The 14,318-nt window shown below is 36.3% G+C and overlaps 1 protein-coding gene and 1 long non-coding RNA gene across 2 annotated transcripts; one reads left to right on the plus strand and one right to left on the minus strand.

Annotated features, from left to right (window-relative positions):
- Window positions 1-752: 752 nt before the first annotated feature.
- On the minus strand, window positions 753-4,899 carry LOC126911131 (uncharacterized). Its single transcript, XR_007705694.1, has 2 exons — window positions 2,897-4,899; window positions 753-2,589 (listed from the first exon to the last, which is right to left on the minus strand). It is a non-coding gene; the product is annotated as an uncharacterized LOC126911131 (long non-coding RNA).
- A 5,583-nt stretch (window positions 4,900-10,482) lies between these two features.
- On the plus strand, window positions 10,483-14,079 carry LOC118281061 (uncharacterized). Its single transcript, XM_050696354.1, has 2 exons — window positions 10,483-10,726; window positions 11,187-14,079. The coding sequence occupies exon 2, from the start codon at window positions 11,198-11,200 to the stop codon at window positions 13,622-13,624; it is 2,427 nt and encodes an 808-aa protein (XP_050552311.1). The 5' UTR covers window positions 10,483-10,726; window positions 11,187-11,197; the 3' UTR covers window positions 13,625-14,079.
- Window positions 14,080-14,318: the final 239 nt, after the last annotated feature.

Here is a 14,318-nt window from a genome sequence, read left to right on the forward strand (position 1 = left end):
CCATCCGCCCAACCCTAGCCTCCTAAGGTGGTTGTCGAGGCTGTTGGGTATTAATCCGTTGGCCGATACGACTATCGGCACAACGATAGCCGAATCCACATTGCACATGTCGACAACCTCGTGAGCCAAGTCAAGATATTTTTTTGTTTATCTTTCTCAGTTAATTACTATTATGACATGACCTTGTCGTTTTCCTTATACGAAGAGATCCGCTTGTTGTTTATGCAGAAAAATGTTGAGATATTTTTAGAGTCAACTTTGATAACAAGAAATTAATAAAAAAGAACCTTGGTTTTGTTGCAACATAATATAATTAGTGCCTGCCTCGCTGGCCGAGTGGTTGCAAGTGCGACTGCCGGACAAGGGGTCTCGGGTTCGATTCCCAGTGGCCTTAGTCTGCTATTAATAATAAATAATGTAATGTAATAGTAGACTAAGGCCCCAGATCGTAGTATTAGTGAGTTTTTTTCAGTTTTTTGAAAATTTCTCAGTAGTAGCACGGAGTCTGGAAATGTGCCCGGTATATGGCAATAGGCTCACCCCCTATTACATGGGACTTAAAACACAAATGGTGAAAAGAGGGTGTACATTGTATAGCGGCATTATGCGCTGTAATGTGCACCTCTGCCTACCCCTTCGGGGATAAAAGGCGTCAAGTTGAAGAAGAAGAAGAAACTCTATTTACCTGACCTATTTAGCTATAACCTAAAGTTTACTACAGGATCATTTTATTAAAAAAAAAAAACAACACAGCAATAGAAAATTAATTTATTTCATTTTAAGACAATTCAATCGCTCATAACACACTCTTTAAAGCAACTCTAATTCTTAACACTAACACTATTTTATAAACATAGGCTAGCGTTGTAATTGACATTGTCTACTTGAGAATTAATATTTCAATGTGGCTCAACGCATAGTGTACCTACTCTTACAGTATCCCCTGGACACCCGCTTCCATCAAAGGTTTGATTCAGTGGAAATTCCTCAGTATCACTCTCCTCTGTCCTTGTCTCACTCGGATAAGCATTACAAGTCAACACTAACAGAACACAAATATAAATCACTAACAACTTCATGTTGTGCGCTGTTTGATCCAACCTTTACTGATGTAACAATAATTTTGTACCCTTTTTATATAATGAGCAAAGTTCAATGATCTTTTTTTATGTAATAAGCCGGTAAACGAGTTGATGGATCACCTGATGGTAAGCAATCGACGCCGCCCATTGACACTTGAAACACCATAGGCGTTATAAGTGCGTTACCGGCCTTTTGGAGGTCAGGAAATTAGGTAGGGGAATCGGGGATTGGGAAGATTGGGAAGGGGGGGTAATTGGGCCTCCAGTAACCTCACTCACACAACGCAAGAGTTGTTTCACGTCGGTTTTCTGTAAGGCCGTGGTATCACTCCGGTCGAGCCGGCCCATTCGTGCCGAAGCATGGCTCTCCCACACTTAATTAAATCTTCTATGTATATCCACACTAGTATGGCTTTGTTTCTTTGCTTTTAACACTGAGTCTATTTCACACAACTTTATAATGATAATGAAGATATGTATAACTTATTCTGGTAACACACATTGTGAGTTTAATCTTACTTTTGGCTCAGGACAGTCATTAGCATTGAAACTAGAACCACCAAAACCGATTGTATCAGAATCAGGAAACACTTCAAATACTTCTAATTTTTCTATTTTCACTTCTACGCTTGGACGACCATTGCAAGATAAAGTTAAATAAATACAAATAAGTAACAATTGTAGCCTCATGTTGATCGGTCCAAGATTGCAATCAACAATAATGATTCAATAAAATTGCGGCTTCTTATATGATTGGTGTAGGCACTTATTGCCACAAAGGTACGTCATATTTATGTACATACTTGAATTTATAGTAAAAACTCTATGTATGTTGACCTTCATGCTTGTTTTACTTTGCGTCTAAGCTATGTATTTGGTGTCTTAATAATAGATTAGATGAATAATTTTTATGTTAATGCCCGTCTTGTAGATTATTTTAATGTAATCTTAGATACGTATTTTTTTATATTGCGGAAGTTAATACTTCCGAAGATCGATTTATCGTCTGACATATCGATTTAAAATATCGCGTGGTGTCACTTCGGGGACATTTTATACGTAAAAATGACGTAATTATTTTCTCACACTCCTAATTTTTTATTCGTTTTATCTATGTATTGTTATCTTATAAGACAAAATAAAAAAATACGTTTCTAATATATTTTCGTTACCTAACTGACGGACTAAATAGATTATTAATGTTCATACCCCGTCATCATTTCTATTAAATCTGTATTTTTTATTGTTGATTAAAACAATTTTATTTTGCTCTAAAATGTTTACTTATTGGACTTGGCTTTTCTCTACCTTTGACATGACAGAAGTCAGATTAATGATTTTTCTTGTATTTTTATACATATAGAATAATTTCGTGACTACAATGTTCTTAGAAGCGTGTTTTGTTAAACGAAAAATTTTTAGGCTCTTTAAGTTATGGAGTCTAAAATCACCAAACTATCTCGAATGTGGTGGTTAACACGTTAATTGGCATGGGGCATGCCTACGCCTGCTTTCCTAGCTTTTTTTTTTTGAGGGGGAAAATCATCCAATGACTTCTCCCGCCTTGGGTGAGGCGGGAGGGAGTGTCAGACTCTTACTGACTAAAAACCACCCCGTTCCTTCTCCTGCTTTGAGCCGGAGCCCCGATAACCTTTTACGTTGTCCGCAGCTCCGGATCAGGCGTCAGCCCTACTGGGCCCCATCTGTGGTGGTCTGGCTTTTTGAGGCGCGCGCGGAACGCGACGCGCCGTACGCACGGGTCTGGTTCTGGTCGGGCGGCGAGCTACCCTTGCTCGCCGTCCGCAGATCCGCACCTGCTTTCCTAGCTGGAGCCCCGATAAACCCGCTAACGGTGCATTCCAATAACCTACCGATCGGTAGATTCGCCTACCAGCGGTAGAATTTTGACATAAGCTCCATACAAAATGTGTCAAAATTCTACCGCTGGTAGGCAAATCTACCGATCGGTAGGTTATTGGAATGCGCCGTAAGTAGTCCACAGCTCTGGACCATGTAGTAGTAGTACATCAGTTTAGTATAGACGAAATAAACACAACAAGTCTGAAACAATTTATTTATTTCACTCGGGCGAAACACACTGCGAACCAAATCGAACACTGTTTCCTGGACACTGACTGGCGTCTAGGGTGAGACCGTCCCAATAAAGATTATTTTCTTCAGTAACACTCTCCTTCTCTGTCCTAGTCTCACTCGGATAAGCATTACAAGTCAACACTAACAGAACAAAAATATAAATCACTGATAACTTCATGTTGTGCGCTGTTTGATCCAACCTTTACTGATGGTTCAACGACTTGTTTCATTCTTATATTATGAGCAAAGTCCGTTGACTAATACTCGTAAATTATAATCTGCCATAATCTCACTGGTATATAATTATGTCTTTGTTCGCTTTTGCCTAAAACACTGTCTAGTTTGGTCAATTTTAAATGTATTGAGAATGAAGATGTTTAAACATAACTTATTAATAAGCGTTACAAGTGCGTTGCCGGCCTTTGAAGTTTATGAATTTAAGGATTGTTGTGGAATCGGGGTTGAAAAATTGGGAAGATTGAATCGGGCCTCCGGTAACCTCAATCACACAACGAAATACAACGCTAGTGTTGTTTCACGTCGGTTTTCTGTGAGGCCGTGGTATCACTCCGGTCGTTATTCGGGTATTGCAAATGCATTTTATTAAATTTTATAACTGAGATTCAAACTCATACTCAAACTCAAATTATTTATTGCATTCATGTGTACATTTAGATATTACAGAATTAAGCACATTTGTCTCAACATGAAACCCGGTTAGGGTACGGCAACATAGCAAACACATTTTGACACAATTAGAATCGAGCAGATATCTTGTTTGTATATCTCTAACAGATGTACACAACATTCACGGTACCGTATGTAAAACAATTAAACGGGTACAAATAAAATAGATTTCAAAACAAAAAGAAATCACACACTTTAGTCACCACTAATTTTTGACGGTCAAATACATCTTGAAATTTATTTATATTTGATTAATCTGGCGAAACACACTGCGATTCTATCCTCACTTTTGGCTCCGGACAATCATTAGCGTTAAATGTAGACATAGGTGCCATATTAGAATCAGGAGGCACTTCAACAATTTCAACTTTTTCTACATTCACAACCACACTTGGGTATCCATTGCAGGATAAAATTAACAAAATACAAGTAAATGATACTAGTAGCTTCATGCTGGTCGGGCTTAGTGGCAACCAACACTAATGACTCACTAATAATATCGCTTCTTCTTATATGATGGACCTACACGTATGCATGCACATAAGTAATAATATAAAAGTGACATAAAGTTTGTCTGTTTCCCAACACTGCCTCGTTGGTCGAGTGGTCGAGTACTGCCAAAATTTTGCCTGTCGGGCAAAGTATTACTGGGCTTTTTTCGGTTTTCCGAAAATTTCTCAGTACGGAGTCTGGAATTGTGTCCAGTATATGGCAATAGGCTCACCCCTATTACATAGGACTTATAACACAAGTGGTGAAAAGTGGGTGTATATTGTATAGCGGCATTACGTGTCGTTTTGAGCATCTCTGCTTACCCCTTTGGGGATAAAAGGCGTGACGTTGCGTTGTTTCACTACATAGTATAAAACAAAGTAGCTTTCTCTGTCCCTATTTCCCTTTGTATGCTTAAATCCTTAAAACTACGCAACGGTTCTTGATGCGGTTTTTTTAATAGAGTTATTCAAGAGGAAGGTTTATATGTATAATACATGCATAATATATCACCATTGCACCCATACGAAGCTGGGGCGGGTCGCTAGTTAACTATAAATAGCACTTAAATATATGGTCCATACATGCTCGAATCTTAATATACATAAAGTAAATTAATTTTTTCTTCTCTCTAGTCCGATTACGATGATATTTAGTATTATTATTTTGGAACGAAGTTCCTTATTGCAAGGTAGTTGGCTAAGGGGAGCGTCAACAAAAATCTTCACGACACTTTTGCTACAGTGCGTTCTAAAATTTGAAAATTCCTAAAGTGACAGTAACGGTCTATTTATTTCCTTTTTTGGAAGGCAGGAAGTTGATCAACGGTGATAATGTGATTTATTGGATCATGTTGTTGTCAAGATTATCATCAAATCGATTTGAGGAAATATTAAAAATTAAATCGATTCTAAATACGTTGAAAACAAAATAGATATTGTTTTAAAGAATTATACAATGAATATTCAATACCTAATCGAACGAATTCAAATTACGAGTTAATTTATACACTCACAATACAAAAATGTCGCATAAAACTTGATTTAAGAATTAAAAATGATCTATCAGTATCTAAAATAGAACACAATCCTACTACCGATACAGTTTTTTTCAAAAAACTCACATAAGATTTAAGATAACATTGTTTTAAAAATAAGCCGCTAAACGAGCAGACGTATCACCTGATGGTAAACAATCACCGCTCATGGACACCCGAAACACCAGAGGCATTACAGGCCTCTGATTGGGCGGGAGGAAACGCCCGGGTGTCATCACTGCGAAGACCGCCCGGAGGACACGGTAGAACATACGCTTGCGGTCTGCCCTGCGTGGGCTGAGCACCGCCGTGTCCTCAGGGATGTGGTCGGCGACGGCGCCCTCTCGCGTCCGGCACTGATACAAGCCATGGTGCGGAGCGAGGGGGACTGGGATGCCGTCTCCTCCTTCTGCGAAGCAGTCATGCTAGCTAAGGAGGAGGCGGGGCGCGTGAGAGAACGAACCTCCTCACGCCCCAGCCGTCGCGAGAGACACTCCGGGCGTCGGGGATCGCGAGACGATCTCCGGCCACCGTAAGTGCGGGTCTGCGGACGGTGAGCAAGGGTAGCTCGCCGCCCGACCAGAACCAGACCCGTGCGTGCGGCGCGTCGCGTTCTGCGCGCGCCTCAAAGAGCCATCAGACCACCACAGATGGGGCCCAGTAGGGCTGATGCCTAATCCGGAGCTGCGGACTACCTAGCGGGTTTACCGGGGCTCCGGCTCGACGGGCAGGAGTAGGAACGGGGTGGTTTTTAGTCAGTAAGAGTCTGACACTCCCTCTCGCCTCGCCCAAGGCGGGAGAAGTCATTGGATGATTTTCCACCCTCAAAAAAAAAAAAAAAAAAAAAAAAAAGAGGCATTACAGGCACTTTGCTGACCTTTTCGCTAGGAATTTAAGGGTTGTTGGGGAATCGGGAATTGGGAAGGTGGGTAATTGGGCCTCCGGAAACCTCACTCACACAACGTAAGCGTTGTTTCACGTCGGTTTTTCTGTGAGTCGTGTTATCACTCCGGTCTAGCCGGCCCATTCATGCTGAAGCATGGCTCTCCCCCTATTAACTTATAAACATATTACAGGCAAGTGAATCCGTGGGAAAAACTAGGCATGGTTAATGATCTATTCTTGACCATAGTAACTGAGGATTTTCCTGATAGTTTTTGCATTAGTTTTTATACACGTTGAATCATTATGTGGTTGTAAGATATTTATCTCTAACTTAAAAACTCGTTTTGATCAAATGTGGGGATCAAATGTATATAACCTTTGTTCTGGGAGTACGGTAGTGGTTAGCCAAGTTGAACAAAAAACAGTTATGAGTCACGAGTACCCTATGAGTCTATGAGTAGTTTATGAACGCCGTACACGCAAAGCAACGTTACGCCTTTTATCCCCGAAGGGGTAGGCAGAGGTGCTCATTACGACACTTTATGCCGCTATATAATGTAAACACACGTTTCACCATTTGTGTTATAAGTCCCATGTAACAGAGGGTGAGCCTATTGCCATATTCTGGACACAATTCTAAAATCCGTGCTATTATTGAGACATTTTCTAAAAACTGGCCGAAAAACGGCTCACCACCTATTACATGGGACTTACAACATAAATTTTGAAATGTGGGTGTACAATGGCATTATGTGCACCTCTGCCTACCCCTTCGGGGATTAAAGGCGTGATGTTATAACAAAAAAAAATCCGGGGATCTCATCATCAGATCCTGACGTGGTGCCCATGTAAGGTACACCAAACAAAATAGTATTATTTTAATCAGTTCAGGCGACTAAGCAGTGACCATAGACATAAAAAAATACCGATGAATTATTAACCTGTTTCTTATACTAAGATAGAGCAGAATTTGAATAACGTCATGTTTATTAAAAAAAAACTAACTTGTTTTCATCAGCTGATATTTAAGTAAATGTCAGTAGGTAGTCAGCTGGGATTCAACATTAATAAAACTTATCATAACACTAGTTTGTAACAGTGACTTCTCTCGCGTTCTAGTTGGATAAAAACTAATCTGCCGCACTCAGAGTCATTCAATGATTACTTAAACTATTCCTTAGTAACGATTTTGTATCAAAAACAATTGCTAAGGACTGGTTTAAGTAACCATTAAATGATACTGAGTAAGGCGGTATGTGTTATTACGAACCATATTTACCCGTTCCAAATTTTATCATTGACATTAATATTGACAAATGCAAATTCCAATTTTTCACAAATGTAGAAGTCTAGACGTTTTGTGGAGGTACTCACCGTTTTATTTTTGTTTTTTTATCTTTACTCCACCACCAGACTGTACTTGAGTTTTGTATCCCGTATCCAGTGGATCCAGGGTAGCTATTTCTTGGTAACCCCGCATCGACACAGCACAGCTGTCACTAATATAGTATCTGTTTTGGAAGCCAAAAATATAAAGATAATTAAAAAAAGAGATGTAGGACAATAATCACTTCAATAATTTTAATAAAATGACTTTATTCAGCTTATTATATTTATTCTAGCTTACAATTTTACTCATACACATCCATAATTCTGTGGATTTTTTTTCTGAGAGTTAGGTATCATACAAACATTACATATTTAAATAAAAAAAAATACCGACTTCACTAAGAAAATCGGTTAAAAAGAACACTAATATGGTCAAAATAACTTTAATTTCGGAGGTCGGTGTTAAATAAGAAACAAACAATAATGAGAAACACCGATTGATCCTTTTAATGTGTTTAAATAAACGTCTTTCTTCAGTGAAGTTGATTAGTTTTTTTTTATTTAAAAATGGAATGTTTGAATGCTACTGGCTGTAGGTATTTCTTGATTTTGTTAAAATGGAATTTCTGTGTCTATTTTTATATATTGACTGTTTTGTTATACATATATCGCTGTTTATTACTTTATTTTATTATTTTGTATTAGTGTGCGTTTTTTTTTTAATAATCCTTGTACGTATCTGTCTACTGTATGTTTTTTGTCTCTTTCTGATTAAGTAGCAAACATAAATATATACAAATTTATATATTTAGTAAGATAGGTTGTACTTTGATCTCTCTATATTTTATTGCTCTGTATCTCAATTAACAATACACAGGTAAGAAATAGTAAAGAATACAATATATAGCAATAACAATTTCCTATACTTTTTTAATAGGCAGGCAAGACTTACAATGTAGTCAACACAATATTTTAGCAATTTACCCATTTTTAGTTTACAGAGGAACAAGATATATATTTGAGAGTTTACATTGATTTTTTTAGTTTATACATTTAATATGCGTACACCAGTAATGGTAGAATACAAAAGGCTTATATATTATTTGTAACATTTTAATGTTACATCTTAATGTTTATACAATGTGATAGGGGTGGGACTTCTAACCGGTTAAGGCTGAGTACTACATCTAATTTTATTGACAAAAAAAATAAATTGGGGGTTGAACCCCCAATTGAAAATATTGAAAATAGCGATTTTTTCGGTAAAAATAATTCACAAATGATTTATTTTCTCACCAAAACATTATCAAACATATGAAAAAAGTAATGAATTAGTTAGCCAAGGTTATTAGCTACCGTTTGTCGTTTTTTTTTTGTTTCTACGACGCATACAACCTTTGATATCACATAAAGAACAAAAAATATTAAAATAGCCATAATTTTTAGGGGGAGGGGGTTCAACCCCTCATATTACTTTTTTGTCGATAAAATTAGATGTTGTACTCAGCCGTAACGGGTTAGAAGTCTCACGCCTATCACATTGTATAAGATTTTAAACTGACATGGTCACTAACACTATTATTAGAACTTATGACGGGATAATTACCATGTTTATTCACTTCGATAATAAATAAATTTATCTTTATCTTTAAGACTAGAATCAAATAAATATTAACAAAGAAGTATTTAATTTATCAAGACGTGGCATCAATATTATTTTGTTAAATGAAAAACTGAACACTGCACTGAGACTTCACGTATGTAATATAGAACACGAAATAACACTGAATTAACCATGTAACCAGTAATCTGTCACCACGCCACCTTTAAACAGTCCACTAATAAACTGTACTCACTCACTACTCACTTCGTTGCTTTTATCAACAAATAAAATACATACAATGGCTTCAAGAATTTATTTCTGTACATTTTCTTCTTATTTTTTATGTGGCGGCATGCATTGTCCATTAGGTGAATCACAATTTGCACCAGCGTTAGCACCAGGCCCTGGACCTTTACCATAAATATCATCTTCGTCAGGACACCAAGGTCCAAGTTTCCTGCCTGGAATGTCGAAGTTGTCAAATTTCGTACATTTGTCCACATCTACCAGTATATATTCACAAACTGAGTAATTGTTTTCATCCGAAGACGTACTCAATATATTTATTACTAATAGGATTAAACACAATTTTATAGACATGAGTATTCTCACTGATAACGATTCACACATTAATGCCATTTCTTAGGTCGCATCTGGCTTTTGAATTGTATAAGCGTGTGTGTGGGTTTTTTTTTTATTTATTTGCATATCTTTTCTGCTAGGGCTGTCCTAAAGCGTTTCGATTCGTTTTAAATGTATCTTTAAATAAAACTAGTTTTTCCAATAAGTCGAAATTTTATTTTATGCCTAATACCGTGATTTGAAGAGAGTATCAGGGGTGTCGCATCCGGGAATGCGGAATATTCGCATTAATTTAGACATCTGCGTTTTTACGGATGCACTTGCAACAACAAGTAACTACATGTAAAAAAGTGGGCGAAGCTAGATTGCTAATTTCATTCGAAATATTAAAAGATTCAGTAATAAAAAGTTAAAGATAAATTCATATCCAACTATCACATTCAAATTCATATGCATTTAAAATTTATAATTATTCTTCGCATCGAATTCGCGTCCGCATCAATATCCGCGGATGTCAAAATATTAACATCTGTAGCAGCCCTGGCGTATACTTATGAACATACAGCAGACTTAAGGAAACTAGTTTGTAAAGAATAGTAATCACGGATTGGGTGCGACTGCATAGCGCATGCCACAGCTAAAATTTAAACTCAAAGGTGCTTCGTTAAACCTGTCAACGTTGTTTTGTAAACTGTACTATTGTTGGCACTTCATCAGTCATTGGCACTTTGTTCTTTTAAAATGAATATTAAGAACTGGACTAGTAAATAACTTATTACCATTTTATTTTTACATTCTCATATGGCAACATTATCTGATTTCAACGGTAGGTTTTGGAAAACTTTACCTGGTAACACTGGTAAAACTGTCTTTTCTCAGCAGCACGTGTTGGTGCTTGTCGACGGCATATTTTTGATTAATCTAACATGAGACAAGGTAACTATAAACGCTTCTTACTTGTTAATTTATTTAGATATTGTATTATGTTGTGATGAAATACGATTAGATATGAGTTAAACTTTGGTTTAATGAACTTTATTTAACTTTTTTCTCTATTATAACCTCAAATAAATAGGTGCCAATGACTAGTATATTCGTTTTCACTACTGTATAATTTATTGACACCTATGCCAATCATTAAATTGCAGTTCTAATATTTTTGAGTTCAAGTTAAGTTATCAAAGTAATCAGATTGAGTAAGTGTACGTGAAATTATTTAATATTTTTATAAACTCACTTCCATTCTAATTTTTGGCACTGCCAATCACTGTACTAGATAGGGGCCAATCACTAAGAAATCTTTCTGGTGCCAATCATTACAATCGCGTATAGGATGCCAACGTTTGTACATTTAGTTAATGCCAATGAATGATTCACTGTTGATTTACGATTTCAGAATAATTCACCATGCCAAAGGTAAAGGAAGGCTGTAATTATTCAAAAAAATACACGGAAGAAGATATAATTAAAGCTATTGCGGCAGTAAATAATGGAATGCCTAAAAAAACTGCAGCGTTAAAGTTCGGTGTGCCACGTCCTACCTTACAATTTAGACTTTGTTCAAAATTTATTAAGTCTAGGCCAGGACCAACTACAATTCTTACAGAAGAAGAAGAGAAAACGTTAGTGGAATGGGTTATTTCCTCCAGTAGAAAAGGGTTTCCTAAACGTAAAGAAGACATTTTGTTAAGTGTGGAACAATTTTTATCGAGGAACCCTAGACCAAATAACTTCGTCAATAACAAACCTGGCGATGGCTGGTATCGTCTTTTTTTAAAACGACATCCTGAATTAACACACAGGACGGCTGAAGCTGTCACATCTGCTAGCGCTAATGTCTCGGAAACCAATATTAGACAGTGGTTTCAACAAATTGAAAGGTATTTAAAAGATAATGGGTATTTTGACATATTAAGCGACGCCTCTCGTGTTTATAATGGAGACGAAACAAATTTTCAGCTATGCCCAAAAAACACCAAGGTATTGGCAGAAAAAGGATGTAAAAACGTTTACGAAGTGGATCACGCGCAGGCGAAATCTTGTTTAACTGTTATGTTTTCATTTTCTGCCAGTGGTAAAACTACTCCGCCCATGGTGATATACCCGCTTAAAAGAATGCGTGCTGACATCAGAAACTCAGTTCCATCGCACTGGGGCTTAGGTTTATCAGATAACGGGTGGATGAATAAAAATTTGTTTTATCAGTACATCCACAACGTATTATATCCATACCTCGTCGAAAACAAAATTCAGTTTCCTATTATTTTATTTGTGGATGGGCATAAAAGCCATATGAATTATGATTTGAGTGAGTCATGTAAAGAAAAGGGAATCATTTTAATAGCTCTTTATCCTAATGCCACACGGATACTTCAGCCTGCAGACGTTTCGGCGTTTAAGCCCATGAAAAATGCTTGGAAAAAAAGCGTCTTGAACTGGCGACGCAACAATTTGACTAAAACTTTGACAAAAATTGATTTTGGTCCCATTTTATCTGCAGCTTTAGACAATTATATTAAACCATCTTCCATTGTCAATGGTTTTAAATCCTGCGGTCTCTGTCCATGGAATCCAAATGCTATCGACTTTTCAAAATGTCTCGGGAAAAATTGTACCAGTACGACTAATCTTCAATTAAATTCTGAACATCAAACACATACCATGACATTAAAAAAGTTTCAAGAAATAGTAGGACCATCAATTTTAAAAAATCTTCGCCCGGATTGTGTGATAAAGAACCCGTTTCAAAATGCTTTGGTAAAAGTTTACAATTATTTGAAAACCGAATCTGCTGATATAGTTGACCAAGAAATAGAACACATACAGAAAAAATCTTTTCTAATTGACGATTCCTGGGTTCCAATAGATGATATTCCGGTCATTTTAGATGAGAGTTTGGAGGATTTAGGAAACTTAAAAAATGTTGATATTGTATCAAACTCTATTGAAAATTGCAGTCAAGACCCTGACTTTCCCATACTCATGAAAAATTTATCAGATGATTTAACTGGCATTGAAAATATTAAGGGAAACGAATCAAATTCATTGCAAATTAACAATATAGACTTGAATGTTAATTTATCCGACTCACAACACAATTTTGGCGAGTTCGAACTTACTGCAGACCATGAAAATATATCATACACAAATGAAAATACGTATGTTGACCAACAATTAGATTTTCCCAAAAGCTCCGATGAATCTACCATATCTGGCCAAAATGTAACATCTCTTCCTGTAAGCAACAATAAAATAGATTTCACTCCCGAAAAAGAAAATTTGAAGAGCAGTTTAATATGGCCAAAGACTCCTGTACGAAAAGGTAACAAGGTAACTGAAAAGAAGCCTGTATTTGTATTGACTAGTAATAAATGGCTAGAGATAGAAAAAAATAAAATAGACGAAAAAGAAAAAAAAGAAAACGAAAAACAGGAACGGAAACGTATCAGAGAAGAAAATAAGACAAAAAATAAAACCAGCGCATCTAATAAAAAGGAAACTGCAAAACGGAACACTAAAATTAAGACTATTAAACAAAATGAAGAATCATTAGAAGATGATGAAAATCGTAAGAGTTTTACACATGCTCCAAAGATCATAATCGAGTCACAAGTACAATTTAACAAACCAGATCGTCATGATAATACAGCACAACACGGTAATTTAGATAACATCACATTTCCCCATACTGTGACTAAAATAAAAGACTTTATGCTTCCTTTGCCTATGAAGAAAGTTCTGCAACGAAGGGAAACTTTTAGGAATGAAATAGAATTGTCAGATTTCTTACACAAAAATGATAATCCTGATTCAGATGATAATTCTGATGCTTAGTCTTTAAGCAATTCAAGTACCTACCTCATGTTAGATTTAAGCAATATTAATTTTTATACCAAAAATTAAGAATTTATAGTGTTGTTTATAATTGTTTTAAATAAGACTGATGTTTCTTAGTTTTATTTTTTTTACGTTTTTAGTGTTTTTTTTTTTATTTTGTTTAAGAAATAATTAACGATAAAGTCAATAAATATTAAGTGCCAATGACTGATTTTAAATGATAATGACTGTACCTATAGTGCCAATGACTGTACTTTTAGGGGAACGTCTAAGTTTTTTAAATTTTAATAAAAAGTACGTTACAAAAATAAATTTATGCATTTTTATTTCATAATATTCATACTATAGAAACATTTTATGTAGGATTAATTTATTTTTGACCTATAGTTTAATTTTAGATCCGAAAATCATGGCGAAAATACCTTAAGGTGCCAATCATTGTACAGTTTACCCTGCATTTAAAATTTATAATTATTCTTCTTTTAAAGTTCGTAAATCCGCACCGGCATCACATCTGCATCCGCATCGAATTCGCGTCCGCATCTATATCCGCGGATGTCAAAATATTAACATCTGTAGCAGCCCTGGCGCATACTTATGAACATACAGCAGACTTAAGGAAACTAGTTTGTAAAGAATAGTAATCACCGGTGGATTGGGTGCGACTGCAGAGCGCATGCCACAGCTAAAA

The sequence above is a fragment of the Spodoptera frugiperda genome, chromosome 10 (genome assembly GCF_023101765.2).
Source record: "Spodoptera frugiperda isolate SF20-4 chromosome 10, AGI-APGP_CSIRO_Sfru_2.0, whole genome shotgun sequence".
Taxonomy (NCBI): domain Eukaryota; kingdom Metazoa; phylum Arthropoda; class Insecta; order Lepidoptera; family Noctuidae; genus Spodoptera; species Spodoptera frugiperda.